This window comes from Carassius gibelio, chromosome B22 (assembly GCF_023724105.1).
Source record: "Carassius gibelio isolate Cgi1373 ecotype wild population from Czech Republic chromosome B22, carGib1.2-hapl.c, whole genome shotgun sequence".
Taxonomy (NCBI): Eukaryota; Metazoa; Chordata; class Actinopteri; order Cypriniformes; family Cyprinidae; genus Carassius; species Carassius gibelio.
This window is the reverse complement of record NC_068417.1, coordinates 5198894-5216808: the sequence shown is the minus strand read 5'-3', so window position 1 is coordinate 5216808 and position 17915 is coordinate 5198894. Positions and strand designations below refer to the sequence as shown.

Below are 17915 nucleotides of genomic sequence, written 5' to 3'. Positions count from 1 at the left end.
CTTGCTTGAACGTAAGGGCACTTGTTTGAATTCTCCTACTTTTAACAGCTTCCGCTGCTTTCTCCATTGACTTCCCTGGGGTGATCTTGAAAGCCTTCAACACCTCAATTGTCATCTTTATTTCTCGTGTGGCCTCCATAAGAGAAGTGCTTCTGTTCTGAAAAATTAAAAAAAGACAAATCTAAACTAGATCAACTTTGAAGTTGGCTTGAAAAAGTTTGAAGTATTTTGATAGATAGATAGATAGATAGATAGATAGATTGATAGATAGATAGATAGATAGATAGATAGATAGATAGATAGATAGATAGATAGATAGATAGATAGATTTGACATATTCCTCAATTTAACGGTCTTGTTCACACTTAATCTGAAGAAAAACACTGTACCTACCTGAAGTTTTAGGGACAGACTGTGAAGTTCACGTAGCACATCTTTAATGGTTGCCAGGTCATTAACAAAGCCAGTGCATGTGAGGCGATTCAGAAGGCCACTGAATTTCTTTCTTTCTATATCAGAGCGAGATCCATCATCAGCTCCTTTTTTCATTTGTGCAACCAGAGCAGGGAAGTCTCTCCGAACAGCTTGTAAAGTCACAAAACTACTTGCTACCCAGCGGATGGTAAAAATGTGACCAATCTTAAGTAGGCAGTTGTTAACTTGACAAGCTGCCTCTGAAAGTTGTCTGGCATTCTTTGGGGATTGATGGTACAGTGAATACAGCTTTGAAATAAATATCTCAAAGTGATTGCAACCTGTGACTGACTTTAGTGCATCACTTACTGATAACTCAAGCCTGTGAGCAAGACAGTGGATACTCTCCAGCAAAGGATAGTCTTTCTTCAGCCTTGTGATAAGACCACTCTGTCTTTCAGTCATCACAGATGCCCCATCTGTTGTTATGCAAATCAGATGAGACTTGAGGAATGCATCATCCAGGTCAGCTTCCAGGAGACTCTTTTTGAGAGCTTTGTATATGGCATCAGCAGTTGTTCCTTCCTCCAGCTCAACCAAATCCAAAAAACATGTTTTCTGTCTCACCTTCTCCTGTCACATCAATCTGATGTTTCAAAGTGTTTTCCTTACATATATTTTTTTGATTAAGTGTCTTAAGCCTGGGACACACCAAGTCACTTTTAAAGAGCAGAAATTAAAATACAAATCCAGAAGAATTTTGAAATTAAAATAATAATAATAATAATAATAAACAGGCTTACCCTTCAAAAAAGTCAGTGATGGCTCTTCTCTTCTTTCCCTTGTCCATATCTGAAAATAACGTAAGATGTAAGTTGTAATATTATATTTGTTGTCGTTACTGCTAATATATTTTAGAAAGCACTATAGGATAATCATGCTACTTATTAAGGTTATTATTAATGGTGATAAACTTTGAACAGTGCACATGTAGGCATTTTATTTCATTTAACTAATTTATCTTGAATGTAGTTACACAACCCTTTCATATTTTCATCAGTAATAATGTCCTTAATTAAATTAACACTGTTTATGAGCAGTTATGGCTATAGATTTAAAATTATTTGTTTAATTTAGAATGGATGCAACGCTAGCTTTTTTTCTCAGAATTACGTTACATGGCTAATTACAACTAGCAATCCGATAGTGAGCTAGCATCATAAGATAAAAAAACAACAACTATTGACAGACCAAGATTATAATAAAAGTGACTGTCCGATTCTAGAATAAACACTTATTCAGTAGCAGTAAATTAGGTGTACTAAACAATCATAAAACAAAGAAATATTATCTTACCGTCATCGTGAGGTAAAATAATGAGGAAGGATCACTCTGTCAGCCAATCACACAGCGATGTTGCTCCCGCAGTCTGTAAATTCCTTCAGAAAACAGCGTGTGGCGCACTTGAGCGTATTTTCAGACGCACATCTAATTTGAAGGAGCTTTTTATGGGAGCGGCAGCGCAATACTTTGATAAAAAAAATAGATAGGGCTATGTCAAATATTGTTTCTATTTTAGTTTTAATGAAAAATCAGGGGACCCCCCCAAAGTCATTTTTTTGGGCCTTATGGGGGGGTCCCTTGATGCTTATGGGGGGTCCTGGACCCCCCCACCCCCCTCAATTAGAAAACTGGACTTATATCTATCTGCACAGAATCCCCTGAACGCAGAAGTGAATGTGTCTGTGTGTCTCTGAATGAACTCCTTTTGTGGAAGCGTTCTTCAACACAACAACGAGCAGAAACACCACAACTAAACTCTAAACATTCACAGCGTTTTATTATAATAGTGTCCTCATTATAATGTTATCCACTGTAAAACCGAACAGTGAAATTAATCAAATGAAATTAGTTAATTGCACTCAAATAATAATGAAAGTTCATTGGACTTAATTTAAATAAGTTCTGTAAACTCAAAATTGTTGTAGTTAGGTGAACTTAAAATTATTGCGTTTTCAAGTTCCCAGCATGCTTTGCATCAGAAAACAAGGAAAATAAATGTAGAAATTAAGTGTTATTTTGTGTGTTTTACAGAAGATTAACATAGAGGGACTTAAATTAGTACTTAAATGTTGTGTTATGTCAGAACTTACAAAGGTTTCTATTATGTTGTTTTTGTAGTGTTACCGTTGTGGTGAAGAGTAGAGCCTGTGGTTAGGTTTAGGATGGACAACAATAGACTTTATTTGAGGGCATTTCCCACATTATATGAGTTGAAAAATAGAGAAAATTTTGAGTGAAGTACCCTCTAATTATAAGTTGAGAAATAAATATAAGATAACTGAGATAATTTAAGGCAACTGGAAATGTAATTTTTAATGTCATGTAATTTTTAAACTTAAAGAGCCACACAGATGGGAAAAAGAAAATTACCTGTATTACAGTGTATAATGTAGCTGTCCATCAGTGTAAACAATGTGCAAAGTAATTAAACCAAAAAGTACACGATTTATAAAGTTATTGGCTTCTAAAGTAAGGAGTTGACTCAGAATCGCTGAAACGAGTCGTTATAGATTTCAAATCTTTTGCCCATCTCTATGTACGTCACTAGGAGCACTTTGCATAATAATCTCCGCCTACCGTGTTGGGAGAAACGGAACTCTGACCTGCCCCACCCCCCCAACACACACACACACACACACACAGACGCTCTGGTTGGTGTGATAGCATCATGTCGAGGAGACAGTGTGTTTTTAATTGTAAAGGCAAGTTTGTTTTATTTTCACTGCCAAAGAATGAAGATCAGAAGAACCAATGGCATTTCACTGATGACCGATTTTCTAATCTCGGTGAGTTCAAGGCGGGATTTTCAAAGCATTTGGCCATAAAAGAGGGTTCATTACCAACTTTATTTAGACCAACAAGCATCTCCGAATCACAACGTGAAGTATGATTATGAAGTTATGTGTTTGTTTTCTCCCAAGTGTTTTATCAGTATGTCGTGCTAGCACTAACAGTTATATGTTAAAACCCTCTGGAGTCGATTAACGCGGATACGCGTTATGAGTCATTTTCTTTCTGATAACCCCGAAAAAGTCGGCGCTGATCTTCATTTACAAACACGTCATTAAAATGAAGTGTAACTCCGTGAATACTCAACGAAGAGACATGAGAGAGATATCTATAGAAAGCTTGACATGTCTTCTTTAAAACTAAACAAGTGCTGCCGAAAACAGATATTCTGTGCTAAAGTAATCCATATGATAACAACGTGATGTCTAATCTTTCACGTCTCCCTTCATTATATCTAATGTGACCACGCCCCCGCGCTGAACGCTCTATTCAGATTCAAACTGAAGCGCGCGGCTTGAATACACCCAGACAGAAGAAAAAGCAGCGAGACTGTTCAAGTTTTTTATCTTACTGTTTGCTTCGGGATGAGAGGAATAAGACATAATTCACCCCAAACAGATGCTAACGCATAGTTTACCGTGGAGGTGTGTGCAGAACAACCAATCAAACCTGACTATGTTAGTTGACCAATCAGAACACAGTATGCTACCGAAAGGTGGGGTTTAAGGAAACTGAATCTTTTGAACAGCTTTGCGCGAACTGTTTGACATGATGGAGGACAGACAATGACATCAAGAGACGCATTAGCAAGAGCAGAAACAGCTTTTTAACACTGAACAATATGTGGAGGTCCAACACTAGAATGACTCTGTATCAGAGCTGTGTCCTTTCCACCTTACTTTACAGATCTGAATGTTAGAGAACGACAGAAGCACTTTACCTAACTATCAACTTTCCACTCGATGAACCTCCAGAATCCTGCAGATCTTCTGCTCCAAAACATCTCTGACCAACAACTACTCATGCGGCGCAATTAAGAAAGTACAGCACCTTTAGAAATATATTAACTGAGAAAAAATACAAATATAATAAATAAATAAAAATACCTGCTGTACATACAATGGGAAGATTTCTGTTATTATGCATTAGCTATTTATGCTTTATGTTTCATGTCTACAAGTTAGCCTATATTTAAAACTGTTTAATAATACTTAAAACAGACAAGTAAACTTTTCACTTGTTTTTAACTGTATGTGGCATTTTATTAACATGAAAATATAAAAGTGTTAAAAAGACTAAATGTGTTTGAGGATTTAGAGGAGAGTGAAAGACACAAATGCTGTTAACTTGTGAAAATGTTTAGTTGATTTGATGAAAGAGAGACTCCATCCACAGAACAAAGACTATATACTGGATATCTGTACATTAACAACAGACACACAACTAAATATAAAGTAAAATAGAATAACAATGTGCAGAAAACATGAGATAAGTTTCACACATTGTAGATTTGCTTTATATCTTTTGACACATGTAAGTGCTGCTCTTGACAATCACATTTATACATCTGAATCATTATGAATGAGTTTAATAGAAATATTATTAAACTGAAGAGCCAGACAGACTCATCTGAGCTTCTTCCTCCTCTGTTCCAGCTTTACATTAAACACAATGATCATCTGCTTGAATACTAAAGCAACATTAATCATTCAATATCATGTTTCTAACACACATGCTGCATTATTTGATTGTAAAGTCTGAGTCTCTTCACCTGTATGGATCACATTTACACATTTATCACACATTTATTTCTCCTCATAGACACAGTAGTGAAGCTCTTCTGTGGATCTTCAGCTGATGTTTACTGCTCCTCTCAAGATCACTTCACTTTATGATACACAGCATTCATCAGCTTCTGGTGATTTAACTCTTTCAGAGACTCATGAAAATAAACCTTAATCAACACTGTAAGGTGGAAGAGAAGAGAGAGAGAAATATCATTTACAATTTTTAATTACAGCTTCTTCAGAGTATAAAATGTTAGATTTACATAGATATTTCTAAAACTATATTTGTGTTTTAAATACTTTTGAACATTAGTCTGTTTGTGTGACTCGTGTTGAGTCAATATAAAGAGAAACACACACTAACGAGTTTACACCAAATATAATAAATGACAAGGAACAAACACAAATGTGATTTAGTCTCAAAACACAAATCTTTCAGTTAAATGTGTCACTAGTTAAAGCTGTTTGTCTCTAGTTTAAACATGTTTGTATTGGTCTCAGTAAATAAGTGAAATGATTGCACAGCTCGCTGGAATACTGGATTCTGATTGGTCAGTGGTGACATTCGGAGGTGTGTTATTCATTAGGTGTGTGTCATTAGCAGCAGAATAACACACAGTCATACGGTACTTGAGTCGAGCGTTTCTTTGACTTCTCTCGTATCACAGCACCGCGCTCTCACTCGTTTCATTCAAACACAACTGCTATTAGCTTGTGGCTCAGTTACTGACTGGATTTACCCTCAAACCAAACTGCATGAGATTCCTGTTAATAGTAGACTTGAGGAGACATTGTTCAAAGTGCGTCTTGTTGTTCAAGTTGTTGCTAACTGACCAGAAGTGTTTAGCTGAATCTAAATTGTGTCTAATTCTTCACTTGTGTGTCAAGAAAGCATATAATAAGTGTGATAATGCAGATGCAGCCGGATGTTATCACAGAATAAGTCTCTTCAGGAGGACACAAGTCCTGATCACCCTGTCGGGTTTATTCTGTGATAACAAGCGGCTGGAGGTACATTATCTCTTACAGAAAGTAAGTGTAAAGTAATGTGACGTGTTGCTTGTCAAAGTAAAAACACACAAGAGACAGAGACATTGATCATGTGATGCTGGACGACTGTGAGCTGAAGCTGAATCTGCTCTGATTTTACCAGCGTTTTCCTACAATCTGAACAAATCTATTTCAAACTCTAATGATTCACTATTACTGATCTCATTAATAAAGCAGCTGTTGCTGTAGAAAGCTGTGACAGTCTGCTTTTCTTCTCTTTCCTCCTTTGTGTTCAACATTTTTATCAACTTTACATTTCATTCAGACACAAACCCTTTGAAATAAAGCTTGATGATCACTTGATCAACTCTTTTCACTAATATCTGAAAGTATATATTTGTTCAGATATCAGAGGTAAATGAATCTCTTTAATATCGCAAAGTGAAGTTTACTCACCTCAGTTCACAGTTTGAGTCTCGTAGCACATCAATGAGCTTCTGCTTTGAGTCTCTAATCTTATTGAGTCTCAGATCAAGCTGTTTTAGAAACTGCAGAGCTTTTGTGTTTGTCAAAGACTGAGTTAAAGAAGAAACATCTGTAATGTCACAGAACTGAAGACTAGAAAGAGACAAACAGAGGAAGAGATATCATCTTACAAACAAATCATTAAGATGAAGAATCTTTCACAAATATAATGTGAACACATTCATCATGAGATATTGAGTATAAAGTGTTTTGTTCAACTCTTATGTGCTGTTCGTTTAATGTTTTTACTCCAATTTGTGTAGTTTAAGGATTTATGATATTTTTTATATTTATAAAAATAAATTAATAGTTCTGGTTGTCACCTCTTCAGACATTTTGACAAATGATGTAACAACAAAATCAACATTTTTACAGTCTCCAATTGATGTCTATGGTTGTTTTTTGGGAGTGTATGTGAGTGTAATCGTTCTGCTTTGTGAACGTGTGGAAGGGTTGCCACTTCATCTTTGTGTATTTTGTGGTCTGAATTATGGTGGATTTATTGATTTTATTTGATAAATTAAGAAGAAAAAGTATTGATTTGATCATTTCCTCATTCATTTCAATTTGGGTCTCCAGAGAGGGACTTTATTAACAGTAACACACAACCAGATATCAATCCAATTTAATTTTCTATTTGTAGATCTATCAAGTGTTGACAACCGTACAAAGTCTCATGTCATTTAGATAAAGGGAACATTTGTTTTTATTTCAGCAAACATCATTTGGGGTCTCAAAAGACCTTGAACAGCACATAAGAGTTAAACAAAGTGATTTTCATCATTTTGATTCTTGTCTGTGAATGTTACTGACCTCAATCTCTCCAGTTTACAGCGTGAATCCTTCAGTACGTCACATAAGTGATTCAGTCCTGTGTTTTTTATTTGATTCCTGCTCAGCTTCAGTTCTCTCAGGTGTGATGGGTTTGATTTCAGAGCTGAAGTCAGGATGAGACACTGTTTCTCTGTAATACTGCATCCACACAGACTGAAGACAGAAAGAGAAAACACAATGAATCAGACACGTTATGTTCATGAAGTCACAGCAGAACAACCTTCATCTATTAAATAACAGTGTCTTAATCTACATTGAGAGAAAGAGAGAAGATAGAAGAAAACTATTTAATAAAGTCACAATGTCTTGATAAAACAAAAAACAGAGGAACAGTGTCTGAACACCTTTGGATAATTTTCCACAATTTGGTCTTCAAAACAGAAAAACAAATAAGTTGTTCATTTAATCAAATAATTTACACTTCTCATGATTTATGTACAATTTGTGCTTGATTCTGGTCTGCACATCACTACAACGTAAATGCATTCGCTCTGCAGATTCAACTTTGCACATCTAAATAAAACTGTAGGTTTGTCTGTGTGTGTAGTAGGGCTGTCAACGAATATTCTAAATTCGAATATATATTGGAATAGTTTTAAAAAAACCAATTTCGAAGGTGAAAATTAATATTCGAATAAAAAAAAAAGTGGAAAAAAACGCCCGCTTTAGTAGAGGCGTGGCGTCTGCTTTGCGAGTGGGCGCCTGAGGGTTCAGGGAAAGGTCACATGACTCCTATTGTCTGGCACAGCATCACTGCTGAAAGTTGACGCGTCTTCATGGAAGTGCAGAGCCCAACTCGACCGCAGTAGAGAAAGCAAGGTAAAATTGTTGATCCGCGAGATAAAGTTGTATGCAAGCTATTTAAGATACAGTTAGCATACCATTCGACCACTAGCAACATGAGGTCACATCTCAAAAATGTGCACCCAAATGAGCATGGCATAATGTGTGGAACTCCAGCTAAACAGTCACGTCTTGACACGTAACGTTACTTTGCATCGCCCGCCACAAGCTCTTTGTCTGCAAGTGCAACACGACAAAAGGCCATAACAGATAAATTAATTTCGTTCATTTGTAAGGACATGAGACCCATCAGTATCGCGGATGGGGCAGGCTTCAGATAGTTATGTCAAGCAATGGAACCGAGGTTTGATTATTTATCGTTTCATGTCAAGGAAAAGTTTCATGTTTACCACAGCACAGCTCGCTCGGAGCATTCAATGTCAGTCCTATATGCTGTAAAACTTCAATTAATATTAATAATATTTGTTTCAATCACTGAACGAAGCCTGCTATATGTGGGACAAGAGTCGCGACCTTAAATCGCTTACACTCAAGCACCAGCACTCAAAATATGTTTGTAACCCGTTATGCGCAGAGAACGTGAGGGTGAGAGAGCGTGAGGTCTGCAGTCTTGGCCATTAGTTGATTTCCTTGTTTTTGTGTAGGTAATACGTTGTCAAATATGTTTAAACTTAAGTAAACTTAAGTAGTTATGTCTGATACTATGCTGTTGTGTCCTATTAATAAACACAATGAAAACAGTTCTTTCCCACTGGATAAAAGAGAATCGTTTGTGTATTTTTGGTATTAACTGAAATTATTGGATATTGGGTTGTGTATTTGACCTGCTGTATGAGCAACAAGAAACACTCATTACAACTTTCAAATGTTTAGATCACACAACAACTAACTTTACAAGTAAAATAGACAGTACAGAATATAGACAGATTAACTATACAAAAAAATATGAACATAAAAAATACATATATATATATATAGTGCAAAAAACAAGTTAACAGTCAGTGATGCAAGGTTGATCCAAAATGAGTGGGTGCCTGCGGTTACGAGTCATCATTTTTAATGATATTTGGGTTGCGGTCGGTCGGGTCGTTTGATATAAATATGCCAATTAAACCTTTGTAAGTTATATAGTACTAGACAAAAATTTTAAATCCATAGGCCTACACTTTATTGGCAGAATAACTGGTGAAGATGACACACAAGCTCAGTCTGCAGGTAGAGATGGAGGCAGCAAGAGAAAAGGTGAAGACGCTGTTTTTGGTAAAACATGAATTTGACTACTTCATTAAGTTTTGTTTTATAGAAAGCTCTTTTAAAGACTTTTGTGAATCTTAATTTTGATCAATGTTTTATCAATCAGTTGCCCGTATTTAATAAATAAGAAGCAAATATATAGCAGACAATGTAATGAGGTGCTGGAACGATCACTTGCATTGATGTTAACTGGAGGACGCCGAAACTCAGCTTGTGCCTCACAGATTTGAGAAATATAGGCTATATATTACAGAAAGCTTGAAATGACTACTTTTAAATGAAAATATTCAAACCAAAATAAATAGGCTACTCTCTGATTATGTAATCCATATGAAATGTGCATTTCTCTCTGGCGTTCATGACGAGTCCACATCGTCAACTTCATCTTTGCAGCGACACAGAAAACACCAGTTTATTACTAAACAATTAAATGTCTCCTTGCTAATTTAGACACATTCATAATCAGAGGTGGAAAGTAACGAATTACATTTACTCGCGTTACTGTAATTGAGTAGCTTTTTAGTGTACTTCTACTTTTTAAAGTAATTTTTTTAATCTGTAATTTTACTTTTACTTAAGTATATTTTGTTTGAAGTATTGTACTTCGCTACATTTTAAAACACATTAATTACTGAGTAAAAAAAAAAATAATAATAATAATAATTATAATTCGCTCCCTGCAAACTACGTCAGTAAATAATGGGCAGGAGAACAAACTGGCACTAAAATCACAAGAAAGATGCAGACGGACAAAACAGGCGTTAGTGGTGCAGACACCTCTGAAAACGAAACCCAGTCATATTCTGAAGTTGAACTCGAAGGAAACAAAGTGAACCCCTGGCCATATTTATGCTCTATGCAGTGTAAGCTGTGCTTACCTAGAGACACCAAACTAGCAGCTTATAAAATCTCGACATCAACCCTTCGCAAGCATGTAGAGGTAAGCTAAATAATTGCAACGTTGCATTGGTGGTTAAAATGAAGCTTTGACATTTTAGCAAGAGGTTTTGCACAAATTAGGCAAAAAGACTGGTGCGGAGTGTGCGATTTATCTGGGATATATCGTCTGCTATAATATCATTGTTGTTTTAACAATGTGCGCGCGCATTTACAGTGCGTTCTTTCACTGTGTGATTCAGTCTGTTAAAATGCATTTAAACTGATCACAAAATTGAAGATATAGGGGCAGAAAATGTACATATATAATTTTCATATAGTAAATCAAAATCACAAAGAATGCCGTCTTTTCCTCCAAAAATCATCATGATTATATATATATATATATATATATATATATATATATATATATATATATATATATATATATATATATATACATATTTTACAACAGATCAGTAGACAAGTTAATTAAGAGACTTGCTTTTTAGATACCATATTGCCTGTTTTTGCTCTATTTTTACAACAAAAAATAATTCCAAACATAGCCAGCAAAGCACAGTTTTGCATCTCTGAGCAACATGACAGTGTTTCGTTTCTGAATGAATCAACCGTTTAAATGATTTGGATCAATCGCAGTGACTCTCTTATTAACAGTGACTTGCTGACACATACTGGCCATTTTAAGTTCACAATTAAAGTATCTTTTGATTTTTTTTTTAAATAATTTATTTATTATCATTTCAAATGAGTATTCAACATTTTATGTATTGTATATCAAAACATTATTCATGCATTTGTAACTGCAGGTTAAATGCATTCTTGTCCTGCACTAAAACAGTGTGTAAATACATCTAAATGCCACTTCCGATGAAGCTTCTGCATTTTGTCTGCATTGAAAAGATGAGTTTGTTGATACTGATTTGCCTGGTAACAGCCCAAATATCTTATTATTCTAAATAACTGATTTCTTTAATTAGAGTTTAGTTCTAACCCTGCTCCAGCACACATATCATGTAGTTTTCAAATAAACCTAAATGATTAGATTAGCTGGATCAGGTGTGTTTAATTAGGGTTATATCTGAACTGTGCAGGACTGTGGCCCTCCAGGAACTGAGTTTGACACCCTTGGCCTGTCCCATTTTTGACTCCCTCCCTCTGTTAAAATGTAACTAAGTAATTTTTACTCTGAGTAAATTTTAAACAAGCTACTTTTTACTTTTACTTGAGTAGATTTTTAGACTGGTACTTTTACTTGTACTTGAGTAAAATATCATTCATGTAATGGTACTTTTACTTGAGTAGAATATTTTTGTACTCTTTCCACCTCTGTTCATAATCATTACTTTAACCAGTTATTGTGGCAAGCTTTATGTGTGCGGTCATAACACTTATTATCCTGTAGGCTATAGCATATTTAAGTAATTAAATTAATATAAAGGGGTGATTTGTCCACGAATGGCTTAAATGAACAACTACTAGTCGACTAGAAAAAAAAAAAATAATAATTAGTCAGAGACAGCTCTTATTTCACGTATTTTGGAACCAGCAGGGCATTCTGGGTTGAGCTAGACCCCACAGAATGAGTGAATATTCAGAAATGTGCTCTCCGCTCACGAGCTCTGATCAGAACAAACCCGAACCTCACGGTCTGCTGAACTTGCAGAAACATCAAAATAGACATAGCCAGACTAGAATATTTGTGTACAAATGATGAGCTTATTGACAATTTTTTTTAATAATTCTTGACAAAATTAGAATATATTAAGTTTTTTTTGTTGTTTGGCTGCACCCCTAGTTCCTACATCTATGGCCCAATGAGGCTACGATGAGCATTTACTATTTTTAAAAAATGCGGGTCAGGAAGCGGGTCGGGTACAATATTTTCTCTTTCTTTTCTTGCAGTCCGAGTTGTGGGTGGGTTAGTTTAAAACATCGGTCGGGTGCGGGTTGTTTATACATTGACCCGCGCATCACTGGTAACGGTCAGTGAGGGTGATGGGAAGATAGTTTTTAAAGTGTGTGTGTGTAAAGGTGTGTGTGTGTTGCACTTCATAGAAGACAATGTTAGCATTCATTAATTTTAATTGTATAAAACACAGTTTTGTGACGTGGCAAAGGACTATAATACTTCGATGTCGTGTCAGTGTCTCATAATTATTCAGACCTGTAGCACCGAGCCCAGAATCACGCTGTGTTTCCACCGTCGGGTCAGAAACTCCTCAGCGCTTCATTAAAACACCCTTTACACGCCTCTCTGGAACAACGTCACACAACTCCATCATTTCACCAACAAAGAAGTAATCAGAAAACTAATAATAGATAAGTCACTGGAACCAGCGCGATCACAAAACAAACATGATAAAAGCAAACGTTTGTTTGCATGCTTTGTTAAAGATTTACATTGAGCATAGATGAGTTAGGACAGATAAAACATGTTGCTATACACTACATTAAATAATACACTATTGTGATCGTCTGAATGAGAAGCTGACTCTGATTTCTTCAAGCGGTCTTACCATGTTTACTATGGTAATGTTAAGTGCATAGACCTTATCACTTATTAATATTTCTGCCTTGTAAGGTGATCATAATCCACATCAGATCTCAAACAGAAGTTCAAACACTCGCTGCTGTCTGAAAGTGAGTTCTGAGCTATTATTATTCATGTCTTTAACTTTATGAAATGATCCTCACCACTGATGCACTCCAGACTCAGAGAAACTCCAGCTTCATTCATAACCTCCTCTAACATAAACTCAGAGACACAGTTGGCCAAAAAACCCTGGCAGTTGTCCCAGAAACCAGTGGAAACCAGACTGACCCTGCCTTTATGAAATTACATTTAAACACAGACACACGCATACACATATACTGTTTTTTTTTTTCAATTAGTCTTCAATCCTCAGTTTGTAGTCAGTAAACATGAACACATTCAGCAGTCACAGCAGAAGTTAGAAACAAAATTTAACTGAAGGTAAGTCAAAAGTTGTATGAATCTATTCTAAGAAGGTTGTAATCTGTATTAAAGGCAAACGACAGTAAACACATTAATAAAATACTGGATATTTCTAATGTGTTCATATTATTTTCTCCAACCCCTGTGCACTTAAAGGGATAGTTCACCCAAAAATGAAAATTACCCCATGATCTACTCACCCCTAAGACATCCTAGATGTATATGAATTTCTTCTTTCAGACAAATATAATCAGAGTTATATTAAAAATGTCCTGGCTCTTCCAAGCTTTATAACGTGAGTCAGACTCAAATGAGAATTAAAATAGACGACTGTAACATTACTGGTCATGTAACATGTGAAATGATGCAAGATACTCACTTCAGTGTGTTGAGTGTACAGTGTTTATCCTGCAGTAGAGCAGAGATCTGATTCACTCCTGTGTCTCCTAGTTCACGTCCAGTCAGATTCAACTCTCTCAGGAGTAATGGGTTTTTACCCACAATTCCAGTCACATACTGACAGCCTTCATCTGCAGCAGGACCCAAAAACCTGCAGAAGAGAAGATGAAGCTGGAATCAATTCAATGTGCATTACATCACAAAACATTTAAAGATTATCAAACATTGTTTGTAATAAAAAAAACTCTAGTTCAAGTTTAAACAGTTGAACATTTACATATACTTTTTTTTTAAGAAAGAAAAGTCAAAAGTAAATTTAAAAGAAACTCAGGGGCAAAAGCTTATGATTCTTAAAAATCTGAAGATTTTTAAGGAACGCTCACAAATGCTGCTTTATCAGGCATTACATGCAAGATGAAATGAAAATGACATTGAAAATTTTCTGAATACAGTCAGTTACCTTCTGAAATACAGTGATATAAAAAAAACTCCCACCGATTATTGATTTTGAAACGTGTAGTGCTCATATTTATTCAATGAAGTCAAAGCCTTTTGGAAAATCTATTTGTGGCGGTCAGTTTTTATATTGTGGCGGCCCGCCACAAATAAATCAATGTGTGGGAAACCCTGTATGTGTTGATGTAATTCTGCTCATTATGAGAGAAACTGCAGGTTCAGACATCTGTGTGTGTGTGTGTGTGTGTGTTATTACTGATCCTCTCCTGACACACATCACATGTTTGTAGTCCGTGATAGATCTGCTGTAGTAGATCTACAGTGTTGTGAATCTGAGCTTGATGGTAATTAATGTACAATGCATTCAGTAACATTTATCCAACAATCAGGATAATAAATTACACGGAATATGTTTCATGAGAAATGTCCACAATAGCACAATCATAAATGTTAACTATTGAGGCACCAAATTACTGAACACCAGCACATCTAGTGACCCAAAAAGTCTGATGAACCTGTAACTTTTTAACACAACTAAACTGTGCTGACATTTATCATCAAAACAACAGCAGCTGCAGCATTTGATCTTTCATGTTTGATCATTTTCAACAACAAATTGTGTACCTGGCTGAATTAGTGAAATAATATATTATTCTATAATACACTTTAATATAATATAATATAACATAACACACACACACACACACACACACACACACACACACACACACACATATATATATATATATATATATATATATATATATATATATATATATATATATATATATATATATATATATCACGTCTCACCTCAGTGTGTTGAGTTGACAGTTTGGATCCTGTAGTAAATGACTGAGCAGCTTCACTCCTGATTCTCCAGGATCATTTCCTGTGAGATCCAGCTCTATCAGGTGTGAAGGGTTTGATCTCAGAGCTGAAGACAGAGCTTTATAACCTTCTTCACTGATACTGCAGTCTGAAAGTCTATTAAAAAATATGTTATTCTTCCTTAGAACACAGATTGTTACACAAGTACATGTTCTAGAATGAAGAAAATAAAAAGCAGATGTAGATGCACTACAGTATTTTTGACCTGAATGGACTCTTTTCACAGTAAAGCTGGGTAAAGTTATATATTGGTGAACGCAATCTACAACAAATGCAAATATTAAATTTTTATGTTTTTAAATTTTCCACAATTATAACCTACAGTTGCAATTAAAATTACTCAACCCCTCAGAGATTGTAGCACTTTACAAATACAAGCTTTTCTGAAGATCCAGGATAAAATAAAAATCGTATCTATAACAGTTCACTGGTTTCAAAAGTAATATATTAAAAGTCATAATGTCAATATATAATCTTATATAATGTTATTCAACATTGCTCTTTTACTTGGCAGTCTAAAGCCTCCAGGTTTTCATCCAAAATATCTTCAATTGTGTTCCAACGACGAACAAAGCTTTAACGGGTTTGCAACGACATGGGGGTAAATTTTCATTTTGGAGTGGAGTATCTCTTATTTGCATGGTGGAGAATAAAATGGTCTAAAAACACAATTATGTCTTTAGAAACTCTAATAAAAACAGAATTAGCTTGAGGTGTCACACACACACACACACACACACACAAATGGAAGTCAAAAGAGATCTCACAAAAGTTATAGAGAATAAATAATTGTATTTCTTTAGAAAGTCTGTAAAAGCTGTAAGAAGATTTCCAAGACATTAAAAACTCTCAGCCTTATTCCTTATCTTAAAGTGTGTTGTACCAGAAAACTTTTTTAGGGTGTTGAAGAAAAACCTGCAATGTACAGCCAAAGACTTGCAAGATGACCCGATGAAAGGAGGAAAACTATTTCAATGCAGTGTGTAGAAGAACACTAGACAAGTATGGCCTTCATGTTGAGACATCTTGGAGAATACCATTCTTGATCAAGAAGAACAAAAGGCAGACTTGAACTTGCTAAAATTTATTTGTGTAGACCTGTGGAGCTCTTGAAGAATGTTTTATGGAGTGATGTGACCAATCTGAAACTTTTTGGACCCATGGATCAACGGTATGTCTGCTGCAAATAAGGCAAAGCTCATAAGCAGAAGAACACCCTCTCCATCGTCAAACTTGGTGGATCAGTTCTGTTATGGGGGTGTTTTACTGTAGCAGGAAGTGGAAATCATGACTGTATGAAGGAGATCATGGATTCTTTGAAGTATCAGGCCATCTTGACAAGAATTATGATGCCTTTGGTGCAAAGACTGAAGCTGATGATAAATGGACTTTCCTGCAGGAAAGTCATCCCAAAGTACACATCCAAATATACTTCTGCTTGGTTCAGGGATCAGTCATAAAATGTACTTGAGTGGCTTGTTCAGTCTCCAGATTTAATTCTCATTGAAAATATCTGCTTGAATTTGAAGAAAGCAGTAGTTATATGAAAACCAAAGGTTATCAGTGATCTGGAAGCTTTTTCAGGTGAGGAGTGGACCAAGACTGTAGTAGAGAGGTGACCAAAGCTTCTAAACACTTAAAGGCAGAGTTTATTGGTGATTTTTTGGATTTTTTTTTTGGGGGGGGGGGGGGGGTTTAATAATTCTGAACATGAATGTTTAGATCCAATTTGTATTTCATCATGATTCATCAATGTTCCATTCTGAGAATCACACAAAAGTGTATTAACAAACTTTAACACTTTACTGATGCCTTTGTTAACGGTTTTCATAAAATTATGTTCTCCACAGCAAAATGTCTTGCAGGTCACGGGGGTTGAATTATATTGATTGGTCGGTTATCACTTGGTTCACTTGCCTGGTCCGAACCCGAGTTCGGTTGCTCCTCCCTCCCCCTGCCCCCGCTGGACTGTGTTCATATTATAATATTTGAGTCCGAACCGCGGTCCGCTTGCGTCATCAAGCCAGCAGCTGTTTACCCCGTTGCTTGGTAACGACAGCGCAGGAGAAGGCGGCAAATGCATAACATTACTCTCTGCATTTTTATGTATTACGTTTTTGAACTGTTCGTTTTGTTGATAAAGCTTCGGTACATAACGGCACTTGCGTCTGTCTTACGAATGTACTGAAAAGGCTCTAAAGAACATTGAAGGCGAACATAAATGAGATGTACAGCTCTCTGCTTGCAGCGCGTCAGTCACGCTCATCAGGAAAGTGAGTGAAACACACACACAAACACACATTTTCATCAAATAATTTGTCCAGAGTTCACATGAAGTGTACCCCAGACCACCGTTTTTAAGCGGACTTGGGTACGGTTCGCGGGTGCGCATCAGAGTACGGAAGACAGTGTTCACATCATCCAAACGAACTGAATTCTGACGTCAATCGACCCCGGGTGCGCACCAAAGTGCTAGTGTGAAAGCACCCTTAAAGTACCAGTTGGTAGATCCCACACTTTGCATGAGACTGTTCTTATGCACTCATTACACACACATTTGTTTGTATGCACTGTTAAAAAAAATGAGGGCCCTGGAATGTAGAGTTTATGCTGGAATTAAAGCCTGCAAATTTTCAAAATTTAAATTAACAAAACACTAATGATTGTCACAAAACTTACCTCAGTATCTCTAATTTGCAGTTTATATTATCCAGGCCAGTGCAGAGTAGCTTCACTCCATAATCCTGCAGATTATTATTGTTCATGTTCAGCTCCTTCAGATTGGTATCTGATCCAAGAACTGAAGCCAGAGCTGGACAGCTTTTGTCAGTTAAGCCACAATCATTTAGCCT

At 36.0% G+C, this 17915-nt stretch overlaps 1 protein-coding gene across 1 annotated transcript in view; it reads right to left on the bottom strand.

The window, feature by feature from the left end:
- LOC127987694 (uncharacterized) overlaps nt 1–17915 on the bottom strand; it is a 2462016-nt gene that overhangs the window by 1705538 nt on the left and 738563 nt on the right. The window contains exon 77 of the mRNA XM_052590053.1: nt 7383–7556. Within this exon, the coding sequence (XP_052446013.1) occupies nt 7383–7556 (174 nt within the window). The remainder of the gene's footprint in view (nt 1–7382; nt 7557–17915) is intronic.